This window comes from Elephas maximus, chromosome 22 (genome assembly GCF_024166365.1).
Source record: "Elephas maximus indicus isolate mEleMax1 chromosome 22, mEleMax1 primary haplotype, whole genome shotgun sequence".
Lineage (NCBI taxonomy): Eukaryota > Metazoa > Chordata > Mammalia > Proboscidea > Elephantidae > Elephas > Elephas maximus.
The window spans coordinates 34,641,873-34,666,994 of record NC_064840.1 but is presented as its reverse complement, the minus strand read 5'-3'; the positions used below and the strand labels follow the sequence as shown (position 1 = coordinate 34,666,994).

The following is a 25,122-nucleotide window of genomic DNA, read 5'->3' as shown; positions in this document are numbered from 1 at the left end:
CACCTTGCTGAGCTGCCTGCCCACCCAGGATGCCTCCCTTTGGTGGTCTGGGCTCTTTTTAAGTTCTGTCTGCTGAACCTCTAAGTGGTGCCTGGTTTCTGTTTCAAAACTCATTTATTAAAAACTGTTATATTTAACCACCAAACCATGAATCAATTAGCAGCACCTTTTTTTTGTTTTCCTTCCTAGAAGTGGGTTATGACACACACATCAGCAGTGACCTTGTCAAGGTGAATAAACTGAGGTAACAGGACAATGTAATTAACACGCTGTTTCTTAATTATAAAAATAATATATGATTATTAAAGAAAAACAAGTTGGAAGACAGATAAGTGAAGAATAAAGTGAACTTATACAACCCTAGCCTCTCAGAAAACCACGGTTAACAGTGTGATATAAATCTCTCCAGACCTCCTTTCTGCATATATACCCAAATCTAACCAAAAACACATGTGATTTGATCATCCCCACCCAACTTTCAGTCAAAAGATGATGCCCTGACAAGAACTGTTTCTATGAAAATTTTGCACGGTGTGTTGTAGGAAAGCAATGAAGAATACCCACCAAGGAGTGCAAAGATAGACATCTGGGTGACCATCCCCAGCCTAGAGCTACTGTGTGCAGCCAGCCAGTTCCACTCATGCTGCTGAACCAGGTGCTCTGCCTGCTGGTTTTAGCCGGGAAATCTCACTTGCCTTGGGTGCATGAATCAGGTTCATCTCCAACAGTCGAGTCTGGAGGTGACCCTCAGCTGGGTGATTATTCTTCAAGGCATCCAACAAGAAGGATGTACATTGCTGAATTAAACTGTTTTCCATGAAAACATCTACAATCTGAAACAGACGACAAGTCACATTTTCACCCAAGACAAACAGTGCTTTATTTTCCCATTGAAAGGGTTCCTAAAATTGAACCTCATTCAGAAATTCACAATTAGTTCCTTCCTTTGCATTTTCTTATGTCACCAAAATCCACAGAATTCATGGCCACTAATTATTTCAAGAACTTCATGGAATTATATCACCTCTGTCATATTCACCACCAGGACACTGTACTAGGGTACAGTAACTTATGAATCCTCTGAAGTGATTGAAGCAGTCTTAATAATACATCACTTATGCAAATCCCAGAGGAGGCTGATGCCTGGGCACTTAGTCCATTTACTATCATATTACTCAGACACAATTAAGAAAATGCAATGACATCTATCATTAAAGTTAAACAGATACTAATTTAAAGAATTAAGAAGCCTTGATAAGAGGTGGAAACATAGGTAATGAATAAACAATTTTTGTTTCCATATTCAACATATAATAGGAAAATTTATATTAAATATTCTTCAAAATATAATCCAGATGTAAACCAGAGCCTCCTCTCCTAGATCTAAGTAAATTTGGCTAGCTGACAAAGAAACAGAGAAGGTGCAAATAACCACAATAAGAAACAAAATTGGAGACAGTACAACTGACTGAAACAATAGAAGCAAAAAAGATTGTAACAATACTATGAACAACTGTACTCCAACAAACTTGGTAGCTTAGATGAAATGGACAAATTCCTAGAAACACATAATCTATCAAAACTGACTGAAAAGGAAGGAGTAAATCTCAACAGACATAACAAGTGAAGAGGCTCAATCAGTAATAAAAAATCTCCCAACAAAGAAAAACCCAGGTCCAGATGGCTTCTCTGGGGAATTCTACCTATCATTTAGAGAAGAACTGACACCAATCCTGTTCAAACTCTTCCAAAAGTGGAGGAGGAAGGAATACACTCCAACTTTTTCTATGAAGCCAGCATCACCTTAACACCAAAGACACCACAAGAAAACTACAGACCAACACCCCTTATGAATATAGATAGTAAAATTCTCAACATGATACTAGTGAACAGAATCCAGTAGTATATTAAAAGAATTATACACCATACCCAAGTGAGATTTATTTCAGGAATGCAAAGACGGTTCAACATTAGAAAATCAATCAATGTAGTATATCACATTAATAAAACAAAGGAAAATAACCACATGATCATTTCAATTGATGCAGAAAAGACGTGATAAAATCCAACACCCTTTCTTGATAAAAACTTTCAACAAGACAGGAGTAAAAGAGAAGTTCCTCAACATGTTTAAGGGCATTTATGAAAAACCAACAGTTGACATTATACTCAATGGAGAAAAACTGAGAACCTTCCCTTTGAAAACGGAAACAAGACAAGGATGCCTGCTCTCATTACTCCTATTAAATATTGTATTAGAAGTCCTAGCCAAGGAAATAAGGAAAGAAAAAGAAATGAAAAGTATCCAAATTGCAAAGAGGTAAAATTATCTTTATTCACAAGTGATATGATCCTACATACAGAAAACTCCAAAGAATCCATTAGAAAGCCTTTAGAAATAGAGGAATTTAGCAAAGTTGCAGCATACAAGGTCAACACACAAAAATCATTTGGTTTTCTATATACCAGCCATGAGAAATCTGAAAAGACTAAGAGAACAACTCCATTTAAAATAGCATCTAAGAGAATAAAATACTTAAGTATAAATTTACCATGGGATGTTGTTATGGATTGAATTGTGTCCCTGGAAAATATTTGTTGTAAATCCTAATCTCTGCCTGTGGTTATAATCCCATTTGTGAATGGGTTATGCTCGTTATATTAACGAGGCAGGATTAGGTTATGTTAATGATGTTTAGGTTATGTTTGTTATGTTAATGAGGTAGAATTAGGGTGTATCTTGAGCCAATCTCGTTTGAGATATAAAAGAGATTAAACAAGCAAGCTAAGTAGTAGAGATGCGGGAAGAGAGATGCCAAGCCATATGAAGATCACCCAGGAGCTGAAGCTCAGAAGAGACAAGGACTTCCCTCCAGAGCTGACAGACAGACAAAGCCCTCCCCTAGAGGTGGCACAGTGAATTTGGACTTCTAGCCTCCTAAACTGTGAGAGAATAAATTTCTGTTTGTTAAAGCCACCCATTTGTGGTATTTCTGATAGCAGTACCAGATAACTAAGACAGATGTCAAAACTTATGCAATGAGAATTACAAAACACTGCTGAAAGAGATTAAAAAAGACCTAAATAGATGGAAGGACATTCCATATTCATGGATTGGAGGACTTAATATAGCTCTCTTAGACTGGGTTCTCTAGAGAAGCAAAACCAGCAAAGTGTATGTATGTATGCATGTATAAATAAATAAATATAGGTTATTTTATATATATATATATATATATGTTACTATACACACATACATACATATATATATATCAAGGAAACGGCCCACACAGTTGTAGAGGCTGTAATGTCCCAAGTCTGTGGGTCAGGAAAGACGCTTCTTCTGATTCATGTAGCCACAGACACTGGCAAACCCCAGATCACCAGGCTGGAGAGCAGGGCTGTTGCTCACAGGCTGTGAAGATCGACAAATCCCAAGATCAGCAGGCAAGACTGCAGGTGAGTTGCTAGCTCAAGTCCTAAGAACCAGAGATCAGATGAACAGGGGACAGCTGCAGGATCCAGAATGAGCAAAAGCCCCAGAGCCCTGCCTGAACATCCACCCACACTCGATACAGGCCATATGCTCAAGGAAACTCCCCCTTCAACTGACTGGCTACTTACAGCAGATCCCATCGTGGGGGTGATCACATATCAAATCTCAACAGGGAAGTGATTGCAACATTATACAACTGCCAGAACACTGAAGATCACGGTCCAGCCAAACTGACACACATCTTTTTTTAAATTGTGCTTTAAGTGAAAATTTACAGTTCAAGTTAGTTTCTCATATAAAAATTTGTACACACATTGTTATGTGACCCTAGTTGCTTTCCCTATAATGTGACAGCACACTTGACACACATCTTAACCATCACAATAGTCAATATGTTAATACCATTGAAAACGATCTATAGATTCAACACTATCCTCATCAAAATCCCAACGGCATTTTCTTTTTTTACAAAAATGAAAAAACTAAACCTTAACTTTATATGGATAGGCAAGAGGACCTGAATAGCCAAAGCCATCTTGAAGAACAAAGTGGAAGGCATCACATTTCCTAATTTCAAAACATATTACACAGCTACCGTAATCAAAACAGCCTGGTACTGGCTTAATGACAGACACACAGACCAGTGGAGCAGAACTGAAAACTCAGAAATAAATCCATACATCTACGGTCAACTGATTTTCAACAAAGATGCTATCTTAGTTATCTAGTGCTGCTGTAACAGAAATACCACAAGCAGATGGCTTTAACAAAGAGAAATTTATTCTCATAGTCTAGGAGTCTAGAAGTCCAAATTCAGGGCATCAGCTCCAGGGAAAGGCTTTCTCTTTTGGCTCCAGAGGAAGGTCCTTGTCATCTGGGAGCTTTTCCACACAGGAACCCTGGATCCAAATGACGTACTCTGCTCCCGATGCTGCTTTCTTAGTTGTATGAGGTCCTCCTGTCTCTCTGCTCACTTCTTTTATATTTCAAAACAGATTGGCCTAAGACACAATCTAATCTTGTAGACCTCATCAACATAACTGCCGCTAATCTATCTCATTAACATCATAGTGAAGAAATTTACAACACATAGGAAAATCATATCAGATGACAAAATGGTGGACAGTCACACAATACTGGGAATCATGGCATAGCCAAATTAATACACATATTTTTGGGGGACACAATTCAATCCATGACAGATGCTAGGTCCATTCAGTGGGGAAGGAACAGTCTTTTCAACAAATGGTGCTGGTAAAATTTACATCCACATGCAGAAAAGTGAAGCAATATCCATATGTCACACCATACACAAAAAACTAATTAAAAAGGATCAAGGACCTAAATATTAAAGCTAAAACCCCAAAGTTACTGGAAGAAAATACAGGGGTGAAGCTCTGGGACCTAGTTTTTTTCCACTGATAGATTATCAAACTCAAAAACAAATTCACAAGCAGCAGAAATCACTGGGACCTCATAAAAATTAAATACCTGTCTGCATCAAAAGACTATTAAAAGAGTAAAAAGACAACCTACAGACTGGGAAAAAATCTTCAGGAATAATATATTCGATAAGAGTCTTATATTTAAAAATATACATAAAACTTGTACAATTTAACAACAGAAAGACAAATAACCTAATCAAAAAATGGACAAAGGGCACGAACAGAAACTTTCCCAACAAGTATACAGGCATACCTCATTTTATTGCACTTCGCTTTATTGCACTTCACAGATACTATGTTTTTTACAAATTGAAGGTTTGTGCCAACGCTGCATCAACCAAGCCTATTGGTGCCATTTTTCTAACAGCACGTGCTCACTTCTGGTCTCTGTGTCACATTTTAATAATTATTGCAATATTTCAAACTTTTTCATTGTTATTATATGTTATGGTGATCTGTGATCTTTCATGTTACTATTGTAATTTTGGGGGCCACCACAAACTGTGCCCATATAAGACGGCGAACTTAATCAACAAATTGATAAATGTTGTGTGTGTTCTGACTACTTATCCGACTAGCTGTTCCCCTGTCTCTCTCTCCTCAGGTCTCCTATTGCCTGAGATACAATGATATTGAAATTAAGCCAAGCAATTACCCCACAATGGCCTCTAAGTGTTCCAAGTGAATGGAAAAGTTGCACGTCTCTCACCTGAAATCAAAAGCTAGAAATGATTGAGCTTAGTGAGGAAGAGCATGCTAAAAGCCAAGATAGGCTGAAAAGCTAGGCCTCTTGTGCCAGTTAGTCAAGTTATGAATGCAAAGGAAGAGCCCTTGAAGGAAATTAAACGTGCTATTCCAGTGAAAACACGAATTATAAGAAAGTGGAACTGCCTTATTGCTGATATGGAGAAAGTTTCAGTGGTCTAGATGGAAGATCAAACCAGCCACATTTCCTTAAGCCAAAACCTAATCCAGGGCAAGGCCCTAACTCTCTTCAATTCTATGAAGGCTCAGCAAGGCGAGGAAGCTGCAGAAAAAAAGTATGAAACTAGCAGAGATTGGTTCAGGACGTTTAACGAAAGAAGCCACCTCCATAACAAAAAAGTGCAAGAAGAGGTGTTAAGTGCTGATGTAGAAGCTGCAGCAAGTTATCCAGAAGATCTGGCTAAGATAACTGATGAAGGTAGCTGCACTAAACAACACATTTTCTTTTTTTTTTAATTTTTATTGTGCTTTAAGAGAAAGTTTACAAATCAAGTCAGTCTCTCATACAAAAACTTATACACACCTTCCTACATACTCCCAACTTCTCTCCCCCTAATGAGACAGTCCGCTCCCTCCCTCCACTCTCTCTTTTCGTGTCCATTTCACCAGCTTCTAGCCCCCTCTACCCTCTCATCCCCCCTCCAGACAGGAGATGCCAACATAGTCTCAAGTGTCCACATGATTCAACAACCTCACTCCTCACCAGCATCCCTCTCCAACCCATTGCCCAGTCCAATCCCTGTTTGAAGAGTTGGCTTTGGAAATGGTTCCTGTCCTAGGGCAACAGAAGGTCTGGGAGCCATAAACACCAGAGTCCTTCTAGTCTCAGTCAAAGCATTAAGTCTGGTCTTCTTCCGGGAATTTGGGGTCTGCATCCCACTGCTCTCCTGCTCCCTCAGGGGTTCTTTGTTAGGTTCCCTGTCAGGACAGTCATTGGTTGTTGCCGGGCACCATCTAGTTCTCCTGGTCTCAGGCTGATGTAGTCTCTGGTTTATGTGGCCCCTTCTGTCTCTTGGGCTCGTAACTACCTTGTGTCCTTGGTGTTCCTTATTCTTCTTTAATCCAGGTGGGTTGAGACCAATTGATGCATCTTAGATGGCTGCTTGCTAGCATTTAAAACCCCAGACGCCACTCTCCAAAGTGGGATGCAGAGTGTTTTCTTAATAGAATTTTATTATGCCAATTGACTTAGATGTCCCCTGAAACCATGGACCCCAAACCCCTGCCCCTACTATGCTGGCCTTACAAATCATTCAGTTTATTCTGAAACCTCGCTTTTGGTTTAGTCCAGTTGTGCTGACCTCGCCTGTATTGTGTGTTGTTTTTCCTGTCACCTAATGTAATTCTTATCTACTAATTAGTGAATACCCCTCTTCCACCTTTCCTCCCTCACCCGTCTCGTAACCACAAACGTATGTGTTCTTCTCAGTTTAAACTATTCCTTGAGTTCTTATAATAGTGGTCTTATACAGTATTTGTACTTTTGCAACTAATTTGACTCAGCATAATGCCTTCCAGATTTCTCCATGTTATGAAATGTTTCACAGATTCATCATTGTTCTTTATCAGTGCGTAGTATTCCATTGTGTGAATATACTATAATTTACTTATCCATTCATCCACTGATGGGCACCTTGGTTGCTTCCAGCTTTTTGCTACTGTAAACAGTGCTGCAGTAAACATGGATGTGCATATATCCGTTCGTGTAAAGGCTCATATTTCTCTAGGGTATGTCCCAAGGAGTCGGAATGCTGGATCGTGTGGTAGTTCTATTTCTAGCTTTTTAAGGAAGCACCAAATCGATTTCCAAAGTGGTTGTACCATTTTACATTCCCACCAGCAGCATATAAGTGTTCCAGTCTCTCCACAACCTCTCCACCATTTATTATTTTGTGTTTTTTGGATTAATACCAGCCTTGTTGGAATGACATGGAGTCTCATTGCAGTTTTGATTTGCATTTCTCTAAATGGCGAATGATCGTGAGCATTTTCTCATGTATCTCTTAGCTACCTGAATGTCTTCTTTCGTGAAGTGTCTGTTGTATCTTTTGCCCACTTTTTAATTGGGTTATTTGTCTTTTTGTAGTTGAGTTTTTGCAGTATCATGTAGATTTTAGAGATCAGGCGCTGATCGCAAATGTCATAGCTAAAAATTTTTTCCCAGTCTGTAGGTAATCTTTTCACTCTTTTGGTGAAGTCTTTGGATGAACATAGGTGTTCGTTTTTCAGGAGCTCCCAGTTATCTAGTTTTTCTTCTGCATTGTTAGTAATGTTTTGAATACTGTTTATGCCATGTATTAGGGCTCCTAACATTGTCCCTATTTTTCCTTCCATAATATTTATCGTTTTAGATTTTATGTTTAGGACTTTGATCCATTTTTTTTTTAATAACTTTTATTAAGCTTCAAGTGAACGTTTACAAATCCAATCAGTCTGTCACATATAAGTTTACATACATCTCACTCCCTACTCCCACTTGCTCTCCCCCTCTTGAGTCAGCCCTTTCAGTCTCTCCTTTCTTGACAATTTTGCCTGCTTCCCTCTCTCTCTATCCTCCCATCCCCCCTCCAGACAAGAGTTGCCAACACAATCTCAAGTGTCCACCTGATATAATTAGCTCATTCTTCATCAGCGTCTCTCTCCCACCCGCTGACCAGTCCCTTTCATTTCTGATGAGTTGTCTTCGGGGATGGTTCCTGTCCTGTGCCAACAGAAGGTCTGGGGAGCATGGCCGCCGGGATTCCTCCAGTCTCAGTCAGACCATTAAGTCTGGTCTTTTAATGAGAATTTGGGGTCTGTATCCCACTGATCTCCTGCTCCCTCAGGGGTCCTCTGCTGTGCTCCCTGTCAGGGCAGTCATCGATTGTGGCCGGGCACCAACTAGTTCTTCTGGTCTCAGGATGATATAGGTCTCTGGTTCATGTGGCCCTTTCTGTCTCTTGGGCTCTTAGTTCTCATGTGGCCTTGGTGTTCTTCATTTTCCTTTGCTCCAGGTGGGTTGAGACCAATTGCTGCATCTTAGATGGCCGCTTGTTAGCATTTAAGACCCCAGACGCCACATTTCAAAGTGGGATGCAGAACGATTTCATGATAGAATTATTTTGCCAATTGACTTAGAAGTCCCCGGAAACCATGTTCCCCAGACCCCCGCCCTTGCTCCGCTGACCTTTGAAGCATTCATTTTATCCCGGAAACTTCTTTGCTTTTGGTCCAGTCCAATTGAGCTGACCTTCCATGTATTGAGTGTTGTCTTTCCCTTCACCTAAAGCAGTTCTTATCTACTGATTAATCAATAAAAAACCCTCTCCCACCCTCCCTCCCTCCCCCCCTCGTAACCACAAAAGTATGTGTTCTTCTCAGGTTTACTATTTCTCAAGATCTTATAATAGTGGTCTTATACAATATTTGTCCTTTTGCCTCTGACTAATTTCGCTCAGCATAATGCCTTCCAGGTTCCTCCATGTTATGAAATGTTTCACAGATTCCTCACTGTTCTTTATCGATGCGTAGTATTCCATTGTGTGAATATACCACAATTTATTTACCCATTCATCTGTTGATGGACACCTTGGTTGCTTCCAACTTTTTGCTATTGTAAACAGAGCTGCAATAAACATGGGTGTGCATATATCTGTTTGTATGAAGGCTCTTGTATCTCTAGGGTATATTCCTAGGAGTGGGATTTCTGGGTTGTATGGTAGTTCTATTTCTAACTGTTTAAGATAACGCCAGATAGATTTCCAAAGTGGTTGTACCATTTTACATTCCCACCAGCAGTGTATGAGAGTTCCAATCTCTCCGCAGCCTCTCCAACATTTACTATTTTGTGTTTTTTGGATTAATGCCAGCCTTGCTGGCGTGAGATGGAATCTCATCGTAGTTTTAATTTGCATTTCTCTAATGGCTAATGATCGAGAGCATTTTCTCATGTATCTGTTGGCTGCCTGAGTATCTTCTTTAGTGAAATGTGTGTTCATATCCTTTGCCCACTTCTTGATTGGGTTGTTTGTCTTTTTCTGGTTGAGTTTTGACAGAATCATGTAGATTTTAGAGATCAGGCGCTGGTCAGAGATGTCATAGCTGAAAATTCTTTCCCAATCTGTAGGTGGTCTTTTTACTCTTTTGGAGAAGTCTTTAGATGAGCATAGGTGTTTGATTTTTAGGAGCTCCCAGTTATCGGGTTTCTCTTCATCATTTTTGGTAATGTTTTGTATTCTGTTTATGCCTTGTATTAGGGCTCCTAGGGTCGTCCCAATTTTTTCTTCCATGATCTTTATCGTTTTAGTCTTTATGTTTAGGTCTTTGATCCACTTGGAGTTAGTTTTTGTGCATGGTGTGAGGTATGGGTCCTGTTTCATTTTTTTGCACATGGATATCCAGTTATGCCAGCACCATTTGTTAAAAAGGCTATCTTTTCCCCAGTTAATTGACACTGGTCCTTTGTTAAATATCAGCTGCTCATACGTGGATGGATCTATGTCTGGGTTCTCAATTCTGTTCCATTGGTCTATGTGTCTGTTGTGGTACCAATACCAGGCTGTTTTGACTACTGTGGCTGTATAATACGTTCTGAAGTCAGGTAAGGTGAGGCCTCCCACTTTCTTCTTCTTTTTCAGTAGTGCTTTGCTTATCCGGGGCTTCTTTCCCTTCCATATGAAATTGGTGATTTGTTTCTCTATCCCCTTAAAATATGACATTGGAATTTGGATCGGAAGTGCGTTAAATGTATAGATGGCTTTTGGTAGAATAGACATTTTTACTATGTTAAGTCTTCCTATCCATGAGCAGGGTATGTTTTTCCACTTAAGCATGTCCTTTTGAATTTCTTGTAGTAGAGCTTTGTAGTTTTCTTTGTATAGGTCTTTTACATCCTTGGTAAGATTTATTCCTAAGTATCTTATCTTCTTGGGGGCTACTGTGAGTGGTATTGATTTGGTTATTTCCTCTTCAGTGTTCTCTTTGTTGATGTAGAGGAATCCAAGTGATTTTTGTATGTTTATTTTATAACCTAAGACTCTGCCAAACTCTTCTATTAGTTTCAGTAGTTTTCTGGAGGATTCCTTAGGGTTTTCTGTGTATATAATCATGTCATCTGCAAATAGGGATAACTTTACTTCTTCCTTGCCAATCCGGATACCTTTTATTTCTTTGTCTAGCCTAATTGCCCTGGCTAAGACTTCCAACACGATGTTGAATAAGAGCGGTGATAAAGGGCATCCTTGTCTGGTTCCCGTTCTCAAGAGAAATGCTTTCACGTTCTCTCCATTTAGAGTGATATTGGCTGTTGGCTTTGCATAGATGCCCTTTATTATGTTGAGGAATTTTCCTTCAATTCCTATTTTGGTAAGAGTTTTTATCATGAATGGGTGTTGGACTTTGTCAAATGCCTTTTCTGCATCAATTGATAAGATCATGTGGTTTTTGTCTTTTGTTTTATTTATGTGATGGATTACATTAATGGTTTTTCTGATATTAAACCAGCCTTGCATACCTGGTATAAATCCCACTTGATCAGGGTGAATTATTTTTTTGATGTGTTGTTGGATTCTATTGGCTAGAATTTTGTTGAGGATTTCTGCATCAATGTTCATGAGGGATATAGGTCTATAATTTTCTTTTTTTGTAATGTCTTTACCTGGTTTTGGTATCAGGGAGATGGTGGCTTCATAGAATGAGTTGGGTAGTATTCCGTCATTTTCTATGCTTTGGAATACCTTTAGTAGTAGTGGTGTTAACTCTTCTCTGAAAGTTTGGTAGAACTCTGCAGTGAAGCTGTCCGGGCCAGGGCTTTTTTTTGTTGGAAGTTTTTTGATTACCGTTTCAATCTCTTTTTTTGTTATGGGTCTATTTTAGTTGTTCTACTTCTGAATGTGTTAGTTTAGGTAGGTAGTGTTTTTCCAGGAATTCGTCCATTTCTTCTAGGTTTTCAAATTTGTTAGAGTACAATTTTTCATAATAATCTGAAATGATTCTTTTAATTTCATTTGGTTCTGTTGTGATGTGGTCCTTCTCATTTCTTATTCGGGTTATTTGTTTCCTTTCCTATATTTCTTTAGTCAGTCTAGCCAATGGTTTATCAATTTTGTTAATTTTTTCAGAGAAGCAGCTTTTGGCTTTGTTAATTCTTTCAATTGTTTTTCTGTTCTCTAATTCATTTAGTTCAGCTCTAATTTTTATTATTTGTTTTCTTCTGGTGCCTGATGGGTTCTTTTGTTGCTCACTTTCTATTTGTTCAAGTTGTAGGGACAGTTATCTGCTTTTGGCTCTTTCTTCTTTTTCTATGTGTGCATTTATCGATATAAATTGGCCTCTGAGCACTGCTTTTGCTGTGTCCCAGAGGTTTTGATAGGAAGTATTTTCATTCTCGTTGCTTTCTATGAATTTCCTTATTCCCTCCTTGATGTCTTCTATAACCCAGTCTTTTTTCAGGAGGGTATTGTTCAGTTTCCAAGTATTTGATTTCTTTTCCCTAGTTTTTCTGTTATTGATCTCTAGTTTTATTGCCTTGTGGTCTGAGAAGATGCTTTGTAATATTTCGATGTTTTGGACTCTGCAAAGGTTTGTTTTATGACCTAATATGTGGTCTATTCTAGAGAATGTTCCATGTGCGCTAGAAAAAAAAGTATACTTTGCAGCAGTTGGGTGGAGAGTTCTGTATAAGTCAATGAGGTCAAGTTGGTTGATTGTTGTAATTAGATCTTCCGTGTCTCTGTTGGGCTTCTTACTGGATGTCCTGTCCTTCTCCGAAAGTGGTGTGTTGAAGTCTCCTACTATAATTGTGGAGGTATCTATCTCGCTTTTCAATTCTGTTAAAATTTGATTTATGTATCTTGCAGCCCTGTCATTGGGTGCATAAATATTTAATATGGTTATGTCTTCCTGATCAATTGTCCCTTTTATCATTATATAGTGTCCTTCTTTATCCTTTGTGGTGGATTTAAGTCTAAAGTCTATTTTGTCAGAAATTAATATTGCTACTCCTCTTCTTTTTTGCTTATTGTTTGCTTGATATACTTTTTTCCATCCTTTGAGTTTTAGTTTGTTTGTGTCTCCAAGTCTAAGGTGTGTCTCTTGCAGGCAGCATATAGATGGATCGTGTTTCTTTATCCAGTCCGTGACTCTCTGTCTCTTTATTGGTGCATTTAGTCCATTTACATTCAGCGTTAATTATAGATAAATAAGTTTTTAGTGCTGTCATTTTGATGCCTTTTTATGTGTGTTGTTGACAATTTCATTTTTCCACATACTTTTTTGTGCTGAGGCGTTTTTCTTAGTAAATTGTGAGATCTTCATTTTCATAGTGCTTGACTTTATGTTAGTTGAGTCGTTACGTTTTTCTTGAGTTATAGAGTTGTTATACCTTTTTGTGGTTACCTTATTATTTACCCCTATTTTTCTAAGTAAAAACCTAACTTGTATTGTTCTATATCGCCTTGTATCACTCTCCATCTGGCAGTTCAATGCCTCCTGTATTTAGTCCCTCTTTTTGATTATTGTGATCTTTTACCTATTGACTTCCATGATTCCCTGTTATGTGTATTTTTTTTTAAATTAATCTTAATTTGTTTGTTTTTGTGATTTCCCTATCTGAGTTGATATCAGGACGTTCTGTTTTGTGACCTTGTGTTGTGCTGATATCTGATATTATTGGTTCTCTGACCAAACAATATCCTTTAGTATTTCTTGTAGCTTTGGTTTGGTTTTTGCAAATTCTCTAAACTCCTTTGATCCATTTTGAGCTCGTTTTTGTGCATCGAGTGAGGTATGGTCTTGTTTCATTTTTCTGCAGATGGATATCCAGTTATGCCAGCAGCATTTGTTAAGAAGACTCTCTTTTCCCCCATTTAACTGTTTTGGGGCCTTTGTCAAATATCTGCTGCTCATATGTGGATGGACTTATGTCTGGATACTCAATCCTGTTCCACTAGTGTATGTATCTGTTGTTGTACCAGTACCAGGCTTAAACAACAGATTTTCAATGGAGACAAAACACCTTATATTGGAAGAAGATGCCATCTAGAACTTTGATAGCTACAGAAGAGAAGTCAATGCCTGGCTTCAAAGGACAGGCGGACTGTCTTGTTAGGGTCTAACGCAGCTGGTGACTTTAAGTTGAAGCCAATACTCATTTACCTTTCAGAAAATCTTATGAGCCTCAAGAATTATGCAAAACCTATTTTGCCCACGCTCTATAAATGGAACAACAAAGCCTAGATGACGGCACATCTGTTTACAACATGGTTTACTGAATATTTTAAGCCCACTGTTGAGACCTACTGCTCAGAAAAAAAAAGTTTCCTTTTGAAATACTGCTATTCATTGACAATGTACCTGGTTACCCAAGAGCTCTGACGGAGATGTACAAGGAGCTTAAGGTTGTTTTCATGCCTGGTAACACAACATCTATTCTGCAGTGATGAATCCAAGAGTAATTTCGATTTTCAAGTTTCATTATTTAAGAAATACATTTTGTATTGACTATGCAAAGGCATTTGGCTGTGTGGATCATAACAAATTATGGGTAACATTGTGAAGAATGGGAATTCCAGAACATTTAATTGTGCTTATGTGGAACGTGTACACAGACCAAGGGGCAGTTGTTCGAACAGAACAAGGGGATACTGTGCGGTTTAAAATCAGGAAAGGTGTGCCTCAGGGTTGTGTCCTTTTGCCATACTCATTCAATCTGTATGCTGAGCAAATAATCTGAGGAACTGGGCTATATGAAGAGGAACGCAGCATCAGGATTTGGGGTGGACTCATTAACAACCTGTGTTACGCAGATAACAAAACTTTACTTGCTGAAAGTGAAAAGGACTTGAAGCACTTACTGATGAAGATCAAAGACTACAGCCTTCAGTATGGATTACATTTCAACATAAAGAAAACAAAAATTTGCATAACTGAACCAATAAGAAACATCATGATAAACGGAGAAAAGATTGAGGTCGTCAAGGATTTCATTTTACTTGGATCCACAATCAATGTCCATGGAAGCAGCAGTCCATTAGGCAAATCTACTGCAAAAGACCTCTTTAAAGTGTTAAAAAGCAAAGATGTCTCTTTGAGGACTAAGATGAGCCTGATCCAAGCCATGACATTTTCAATTACCTCATATGCATGGGAAAGCTGGCTAATGAATAAGGAAGATCAAAGAATTGTTGCCTTTGAATTATGGTGTTGGTGAAGAATACTGAATATACCATGGACTGCCAGAAGAAGGAACAATTCTGTCCTGGAAGAAGTACAGGCATCCTTGGAAGCAAGAATGGTGAGACTTCATCTCATGTACTTTGGACAAGTTATCAGGAGGGTCAGGAGGGACCAGTCCCTGGAGAAGAACATCATCATCAGTAAGGTAGAGGGTCAGTGAAAAAGAGGAAGACCTTCAATGAGATGGACTGACACAGTAGCTGCACAATGGGCTCAAACATAGCAACAAGTATGAGGATGGTGTAGGATTGGGCAGTGTTTTGTTGTATTGTACACAGGGTCACCATGAGTCAGAATCGAGTCGACGGCACTTAACAACAACACAACATAGCTGGTGGGAATGCAAAATGGTACAGCTGTAGTGGAAAACAGCGTGGAGGTTACTCAAAAAAAAAAAACAAAAACTTACGTATGACCCAGCAATCCTAGGAATATACCCAAGGGACTTGAAAACGTTGATGCGAACAAACATATGCATACCAATTTTCACTACAGCACTATTCACAATACCCAAACAACCCAAACGCTCATCAACAAATGAATGGGTAAACAAAATACAGTCTATACTTACAATGGAACACTACACAGCTAGAAAGAGAAATGAATTCCTGATACATGCTACAACCTGAAACTTGAAGATATTATGTTGAGTGAAATAAATCAATTACTCCACAAAAAGACAAGAATAGTCAAATGTATAGAGATCAGACAGAAACCCTAGAAGGCAGTGAGTTTATATTAATGGGGCAGAACAACCCCATAAAGGAGGGTGCGAATGGCTGCACAACTCTAAAAATGTAATCAATGTCACTGAATTGTACATGTAGAAACTGTTGAATTGGTGTATGTTTTGCTGTGCATATTCTCAACAACAGCAACAGCAAAAATGATAGAGATTAAAGCCTGTGGTTACAAGGGTGGGAGAGAGGGCAAAAGGGGGGATTTTTGCTTATGAAGCACTAAGTTTTTGTTTATGGTGATAGAAAATTTGCACTGATTAAGGGTAATGATTGCACAGCTGATCAACATAATTGTTGCCAATAGGTTGTATACCTGGAAAAAACTGAATTAGCATATGTTGTGTGATATATATTCCTGGAGCTCTGGTGGCACAGTGGTTAAGAGATCAGCTGCTAACCAAAAGGTTGGCAGTTCAAATCCACCAGCTGCTCCTCAGAAACACTTATAGGGCAGTTCTACTCTGTCCCATAAGGTCACTATGAGTCAGAATCTACTTGACCACAATGAGTTTTTTTCTGATTATATATTCTTACCGGAAAAAAAAAAAAAAAAAAAAAAAAAACCTTCAGAGGCTGCTTATGTACTACCAAACACCTCATGGGATCTGGTTTCTTGGTTTGGAGGTTTAGGGTCATGATTTTATGCGACATCCCAGTTAACTGGCCTAATATGTACGTGCTTCTGTTCAAAAAGCTTGCAAGCAACCATTCAAGGTACAACAATTGGTCTCTACTTGCCTGGAGCAACAGAGGAAGAAGAGTCAGGAACAGGATGAGGAATGTGTGGCTACTTGCCTCCATGAACAACTGCCCCTTTTGCCATGAGATCAGAAGAACTGGAAGGTGCCCGGCTATCATTACTGAACATTTTGATCAGCGGTACTATAGAAAAATCCTGATCAAAAGGCAAATAATGCAGAACAGAATTTCAAATCCTCATGGAGTCTGAAATTCCTGCCCTGAGTATTCCTTAAGCAAACAATAAAAAAAAAAAAAAAAACTTTTTTTTTTTTTTTAAGTTAGCTTATTTAGTAAAAACTGTTTGCCTTGAACACTGTGCTCTTTTGAAGAACTATCTACATGGGATCAAATTGACAACAGTACCTTGAAAGGTCAGATAGGAAGCTTAGGGGGCAATAAGTTCATGTTAATGGGGGGGAAAGAATTCAAGAAAGGGGCACGAGAAGGTTGCACAAATTGAAGAATGTAATCAACGTTGCTCACTGAATTGCAAATGTAGAAATTAAAGAATTGGTGTATGTTTTGCTGTGTATACTTCCAACAACAATAAAAAACATTTTTGTATGTAACAAGTAGACTTTTTTTTTTAATTGTGCTTTAGATGGCTTACAGAGCAAATTAGTTTCTCATTAAACAATTAATACACACATTGTTTTGTGACACTGGATGCCAACCCTTCAACATGTCAGCACTCTCCCCTTCTTGACCTTGGGTTCCCCATTTCCATTTGTCCAGCTTTCTTGTCCCCTCCTGCCTTCTCATCCTTGCCCCGGGGCTGGTGTGCCCATTTAGTCTTGTATAAATGGTTGAACTACACGTGTTATTGTTTGTTCTGTGTGTCTGTCTAATCTTTGGCTAAAGAGTAAACCTCAGAAGTGACTTCAGTACTGAGTTAAAAAGGTGTCCAGGGGGCCATACACTCAGGATTCCTTCAGTCTCTGTCAGTTCAGTAAGTCTCGTCTTTTTTTGTGAGTTAGAATTCTCTTCTATGTTTTTCTCCAGCTCCGTCCAGGACCCTCTATTGTGATCCTTGCCAGAGGAAAATTATTTTTTTCTGTATATACTGTTCTTCAGTGAATATCTATTTTTTACAATACAAGGAAAAAGGCCTAGGATTTCAGTATGTGAGTAGGAAGAAGTCCTGCCATAGAAAGGAGTGTTCTTCTTCAGGGACTGTTACGGCCACATGAGCTAAAAGACAGGCCTCAACAACACCCTCTGTGTTCTCAACTACCCATGCCAGGCTCTCCTGAGGCATGGAGATAATAACTTTGTGACTGAGAATCAGCATAAAGCTGATTCCCATAAGGCAGAGATCAAGTATATTCCCATCTTCCTACTTCTCCATCATTTCTGACAACAGCTGCCGGGCTGCACTTTGTCTCCCAGCCCCTAGCAACCTGGAGCTTGGTCAGAGTCCACAAGCTAAAAGGACACTGTTTTTGGGTTCCTTAATTTGCTAGAAGGACTCACAGAACCTGCAGAAGGTATTATACTTAAAACTGCCAGTTTTATTATAGCAAAAGGGTATAAATCGGGATCATCATAAGGAAGAGATGCACAGGCGAGGAAGGTTCCCCACGTGGAGCTGCTGTGTCTCAGAGGTAGCACCTTACCCTCCCTTAGCCTTCCAGGAAGCTTTTCCTTTTTTTTAAGCAAGAAGAAAGATTTTATTCAGCATATGTTCCAAGAGACAGAAGTGGGAAATGGACAAGCATGCTGCCAGAGCTATGTCTGTCCGAGTCCGAAGAATGTTACAGAATCATCAGTTTATATAGCAATTACAAATGGGTAAAATCCTTAAAAGCTTCATCTTTTCACAGATTGCTAAAAACTGCTGAGTCAACCTGATTCTACATTTTGAATTATCTTTTTAAATAATCATTCATACAAGCTTCAGTAACAACAGTCAGAAGGGTCTTCATTGGTTCAACAAATATTACTATTTATCTAAATGCTAATAGAAAAAGATAAAGAGTGGAAAATATGTGGGTCTTTTGTGCTCTAAGTATTTGGTTAAGTGAAAGGTTTCCTAAAAGATATTTTCCAAGATTGTCCCAGCTATTGTTTTTATACCTGAGGGCCCAGTTGATGTATCCTTGTGAATCCTTGTCATTCCAGCTGGGTCACATTCTTTATACTCAAGGACAGGGAATAATGGTTCCAATTTTAACTCCTAAGTCACTCCTTTTTGAATGGAGAGTGGAGATAACAGGTCGATGATCAAAACCCAGACTTAGGCTCCTAGATGGCAGCCACCATGGAGGCTCTTTAAGCTCACAGTATTGGTTTTCCATCAGATACCATCTGGTTTCTCACCAGGATCTTAAGTAAGAGTGACATTTCCATCAATCACTTTGCAGAAATGAGCAGAATCAATGTACATCAAAATTTTAGCCCAAGCCTTTCTTTTGCCTTATAAGTGTATAATAGAAGATACGTTTTATTATGCCTAATACTATCAGATGCAGACTATGAATATTACTACTCCTTCCAACAGTATCTAGACCATGTACTTATTACGGATGGTAACCACTCAAATAAACTTCGTGTTTGTAAGGGTATTAAAGTGTGTAATCAAGTAGCTTGCTGTCTAATTCTATGTATACCTTGTTCTACTTCTGCTGTGTGCCATTTGTCCAAATGCAACAAGAGGTTATTTGCTATAGCACAGACTCCACCTTCTTGGGTTAATAAAAAACTAAAGCTATTCTGTTACATAATGCCACCCTGGCTAATGAGGTCAGAGATTGCTGTTGTGTTTCCATTCCGTTAGCAACTTTGCTACCAGGAACCTTTTGAGCCTCAGTTTTCCGAAGCCTTTATTGGCCTCACCACGTGGAAGCCTCATTGTCCTCTGGTATGGCCACCCTCCACTCATTAGCCTCAAGTGTAGCGCAGCTCTCAGTAACCAAGGCCAAAGGCCAAATTGCCTATTGCTAGGTGTGCCATCACCTCACAATTTGCCCCCTGGCCTCTGGTCACAGGTTCTTTCACATGCTTAATATTTGGAGGATTCCTCCCCCTTCCCTGTACATCAACATTCAGCATTACCACCTCAGTCTAAATCAGTCATTAACAATTAGTCCTGTCCATCCTCATTTCATAGGGCAAAAACTCCTCCCTGGAGGACACTCCAATGTGCTGCAGGCTTCCGTCTGGTCCATAGGTAGGCGTCATCTCTACTTTACCTTTTTAGGCATCTGATATGACTGAACTAAGAAAAAATATTTTCTTGCTCTGAGCCTCTCTTGAGGTTATTAACATGATGTTGGATTTCCCTCACTGCATAATCCATTTATTCATTCCTTTACCCTCAGCTATTATTTCTCCTTTCCTCCATTTTTCATTTTTTTTTTTCACTGCAAGTTTTTGATCTTGGGAAGGGACGTCAGGTTTGGCCGCTATGCTAGGCCAGATTGCTGGCAGTAATACCAGTTTAGCAAGCACCTCCTTCTTGCTAGACTGGTATTACTATAGTAGTGGGCTATCTTGGCCATTAGGCAATACAGCAGTATTCACTCTCAACTCCAATTCTGCCAGATGGGGTGAAGGTACAATTGATCCTATTAGGCCTTTGGAAATTCCAGCATACTGGTTTTGGGGTATGGTTACAGTTTTTTGCTTAGGGATCACCCCTGCTTCCAACAACCCTGGTCCTGGGAACACAGCATCTGGCAGGAAAAAAGCAATTTGAGGTGATGTGGGGAAGAACTGTATAGTTGCACCAGCATTCTTCCTCACTTCTCCTTCCCAGATGCCCCCCAAATGTAGAAATCTGTCCAGTGGCAAGCCTCCTTTGGTCCCCTTCATGTTGAGTGTGAACACACACTCATGAAGGCATGTATGCCAGCCCTTCATGCCTTCCTCTCCCCACTTTAGATAACAAGTTTTTCAACTGCCCATTCTAATTCTCTATCAGACCATTATTCTGAGGGTGGTATGCAATGTGGCATGTCCATTTAATGATTCTTGGTCCACTGCTGAACACTATGGGCTGTAAAGTGTGTTCCTTGGTTGAAGACACGTAATTCGGTGGCCCAAATTGGTACAGTATCTTTTGTTCCAAACCCTGAGTAATATTTTTAGCATTTGCATCTACCACTGGATATGCAAAGCCTACTCCAGGGTAAGTATGTACCCCTGTCAGGACCCATTTGTAGCACCTAGGGCCAGTGGTATCATCAGTTCAGTGTAATCCACTTGCCAGCTACGAGCGGGGCCTTCCCCCCAGGGTATCTGCCCCATAGTTGTTTGTAACATCTGTGTTTCTTGTTGGCAGACAGAGAGTCTTTAGTGGCATTTTGAGTCTCAGAGTGTGCAAGACAGATATGTCTAGATTTAGCTCATCTCTGCATTGCTGTAACACCCCCATATCCATTCATTTCATGGTCCCAGGTAGCCATCTCAAGGGAAGTGTATCAACAGGTCCACCTGCTGATTCCAACTGCCTTCTAATTCAGGAAGTGTGTTCTCATGGGCACTGACATGTCCTACTTAAATGCACCCCTCAAATTTCAATGTTGGCATCTCTTCAATAGGCCAGGTTTTCATCGCCCTTTTACCTGGCCCTACTGCCTAGGTGTTGGCCGTTGCCCGAGTCCACAAAAACTCAAACGTGGGGCAAACAGCATGCATTACAGCCCACTGAGCTGATTTGTTTTTATCTTTAGTCAGTGTCTTTCCATCTGCTGGTAATTTTCTCTCAAATATGTATCTCCTGGTTCAAAATCCCAGCTGGGTGGCACTCACAAGCTTTCGGCATAAGCCCCAAACTACGCCCACAAGGATTATTATAATAACCTGTGTGAACTTGGGCACACTTCCTAATTTCATTTAGCATATCCAATCAAAGCTGGCCTATAACGGCAGATAATACTAGGCAGTTGAACATTCCCAAATCAGACAAAATATCCATTCTGGTAATACACTCAAACACAACCACTTCACATAAAGCCTGTTGAAACATTCCATTTTCATCCACACTTCTCTTTTCCACCCTGAGCATTTTATTTATTCATAGGTATATGGCCCCAGATTCCTGGCTGGGGGGTCACAGCAGAAGATCCTGACCCCTTGTCAATCATCAATCATCCTGATTAGCCTGCCAGGCCTTTGCCTCAAAAGACTCCAGGGGGTACTTTTCCCACCTTCCTGTTCTCTTGGGAATCAGGCTACAGCATGGCTCTTTTCCCTTTGGAAACAGCTCTAAGGCCCCAGGCTCCACACCAGAATCTAAACACAGCTACAGACTCCAGTCTGGACAGGCCAGAACATAAACTTAGCTCATCTCTACTTTCACTGTGAAGCCCTGGTAGCGCAGTGGTTAACAGTTACCAAAAGGTCAGCAGTTTGAATCTACCACCACTCCTTGGAAACCCTATAGGGCAGTTCAACTCTGTCCTATACCGTCACTAAGAGTTGAAATAGACTCAAAAGCAATGGGTTTTACTTTCATTGTCGCCATTACAGACAACAATAACCAAAGAATTGTATACTGCACTTTTTCCTTGTTACTTTGCAAAGGTTTCTCATCTCCCACTCGATCATCCTTTCTCTTCCAAAATCCCCAGCGGCTGTTCCAGCGAATCCCATCCATTCCACCTGGCTCGCCAGTTGCATTAAGCAAAGGGAAAAGCGGGTAACTCCCACCTTTGTCACTAAATGTGTGGTAAGAATCTTCATGAATCCAATCCCCAAAATGTGGGGACGAATCTAGTCCTCACCTTCCTACTTTTCCACCCTCGTCACCAGCCTCCCAAATGGCACAATGTCTCTCCAACCCTAGCCACCCAGAGCTGGGTCAGAGCTCACAAGTTAGATGGACACCATCTTGCAGACTGCTGAACAGGCAGACACCAGCCCCTGCTGGCTCTCACTGTCCCTGTGGGTTCAATAATTCACTGGAACGGCTCATAAAATTCATGGAGTATACCATACGTACAGCTACAAATTTATTATAACCCAAAAGGATACAAATGAAAAAACTCTTAGGGTCATGTCAGGGGACAGCCCCAGCAAGGGAAGACCCTCACTGTGTGCCCTGGCAGATAATCCAAAGAACTGACGTGTAGCCCCTTCCAGATTCAGGAGTTTATTCAGGGAAACTTACTGACACGGGCAAGCAGCTGTCCTCCAGTGGCAGCCGGCTGGAGTATTTTCCGCAACCACCTAGCAAGGGACCCAAGCTTATATGCCACTGCAGTTGGGACCAAGGCTCATTGTTTTTCTCCCATGTCCTTGGGCAGTCAGTGTTCCCAGGGACTTCACATCCAGGCCCAGATGTTTTCCTTCTTGTTGCTAAGGCATTATTCTTCCTTGGCCGCTGGCCCAGTCATGCCACTCCTGACTTTGTATCCTAGCCCGAGTCCATCCCGAATTCATCCCCAGCATGCTTCGGGGAAGAGGAAAGCTGATTCCATTAGGGAGGGGATGCATATAGCTGAATAGCATTACCTTACAGTCCACCCCCACATACCCTCCTGATGTCCTTATAATCTTACTGCCCCCTCTCCCGCGACAGCCCTTGGACTTGGTATGCAGAGGAGCATTGCAAAACGAGACCACATACTCAGTATAACCAGCAACACAAGAAAAGACGTAGTAATAAGAGTCCCAGTATCACCCAGAAGCTTGGCCGCCAGGCGGGTGGGAGGGATTGCAGCCAGCTGGAGACAGGGTCAGCGGCATCGTGTTTGATAGATTACACATCTCTTTACTCTGGAGCAGACAATGCTTCAGCGTCTGCAGTCAGCTGGTAAGACCGGTCTGCTCGTTGACTCTTTTCCACTCTCACTGTAGGGACTTTTCTGATGACTAGTCACACAAGTAACAAAAACTTACCAGGAGCAGAACTGATTTTTTTTTTTTTTGGTCCAGATGTCTCATCCCTATAGGGGCTTGCTTTATATATCAGTACCAGGGTTGTCAGTGGCCAGAATGAATGGCCAGGCTATTAGCCATAGCCCACGTCACAGTTTCCTTGTGCCCCTCTAAAAACGGCCCTAACTGCGGCAATTCCCATCTGGACTTGGAGGCAAAAGTTTATAAAGGTGTGCATTAATACATCAATATCATCAGTGCATATAATAAGGATTTGTAGGGGCCCCAAGGGACTTATCCATAGTCAGGCTGGGGCAAGTGTCTCAATGATAGTGACCTCAGACCCAAAGTATACCTCACTGGACTTTAACTGTAACACAAGGCATTTGTTCCTCGCTGGTGACGGAGAAATTAGGCTTAATCTTCAATCTTAATTATTTCTGAAAGAAGATCTGGGAAAAGTTGGCAGGGCCCTCGCTCATTTGTGGGCCCACGCCTCTACCACACCAAGTGCAAACATGGGTCCAGCCCAGTTGCCTGGTAACCTGGGGGTGGGCCCCCCTTTTTTAGCTTTCGCCTTACCATTGTAGCTGCAGCTAGACTGCTGTTCAGTTATCTTTGGTGGGGGGCGGCGGGGGGGGGGGCGGGGAGAGCAGCTATCAGAGAATTCTGAGGTCTCTTCAAGGTCGCTCAACACGAACTATCTTGAAGGGATTTTTACTCCTTTTTTTCTCTTTTTTCCCTGCTGTTTTAACTCCTGCTTTGCACTTTTTTTTTTTTTTGCACTGGGTGTTACAGGGTGTTCTCAGCATCAGGGACCTGTTTATCCCCTCCAGCTAGCTCCGGTCCCATGCTCTGCTGACTGAGCTAGCCGGGCTTCACTGGCCACCCCAGTATTTCTCCCACAGAAAAGCATATGGGCCAGATCTCCCCACACAGAGGTCACTGGGCACTCTGGAATTTCCCCCGAAGATGCCTCTTGCTTCCGTTAACAGGGCACTAATGTTTCAGTGGAGGAGGAATATGCTGTGCGCAAATCCTCCAGTTGCAGCTCTGCTTCCAGCTGCTGAAGTGGGGCCCTCGCGGCTGGCTCCGAATCAGAATCAGAAGCCCCTCTCAATGCTGCCAGTAGAGGCCACCCCACACAAGCCGCCTCAGCACAGCAATCTGGCTTTTGCTTTGGGGCTTCCCATGAATATCGCCATCCCCATAACAGCGGCCATGCAACTCCTGAAACCAAAACACGAACATCCTTCTTTTCTTTCTCAACATGCAAAGACTCTAGTAACTGCAACAATCCTGGTGGCATTTTCCAGGCATTCCTGTACTCACGCACAGGTCCCCAGGCATCAACAGCCTGGGCTAGTGGTCCCCGGGCCACCCTGGGATTTCCCCCAGTGGAGCCCACTTTGCCTCACCCATCTGGGAAGGTCTGGTGTGCTCCCCAGAACCCTACTGACTACGCCACTTGTCAGGGGACAGCCCCAGCAAGAAAAGACCCTCGCTGTGTGTCCTGGCAGATAATCCAAAGAACTGACATGTAGCCCCTTCCAGATTCAGGAGTTTATTCAGGGAAACTTACTGACACGGGCAAGCAGCTGCTCTCCAGTGGAGGCCGGCTGGAGTATTTTCCGCAACCACCTAGGCAAGGGACCCAAGCTTATATACCATTCCAGTTGGGACCAAGGCTCATTGTTTTTCTCCCATGTCCTTGGGTAGTCAGTGTTCCCAGAAACTTCACGTCCAGGGCCAGATGTTTTTCTTCTTGTTGCTAAGTCATTCCCTGGCCTTGGCCCCTGGCCCAGTCATGACACTCCTGGCCTTGTACCCTAGCCAAAGTCCATCCTGAATTCATCCCCAGCATGCTTCGGGGAAGAGCATAGCTGATTCCATTAGCGAG

At 41.0% G+C, this 25,122-nt stretch overlaps 1 protein-coding gene across 1 annotated transcript in view; it reads right to left on the bottom strand.

The window, feature by feature from the left end:
- The window catches only part of CLTCL1 (clathrin heavy chain like 1), a gene marked incomplete at its 5' end in the record, with an annotated part of 165,335 nt that overhangs the window by 80,342 nt on the left and 59,871 nt on the right, over nt 1-25,122 (bottom strand). Inside the window, 2 exon segments of the mRNA XM_049865479.1 lie at nt 696-833; nt 22,513-22,700. Coding sequence (XP_049721436.1) covers nt 696-833; nt 22,513-22,700 — 326 coding nt within the window.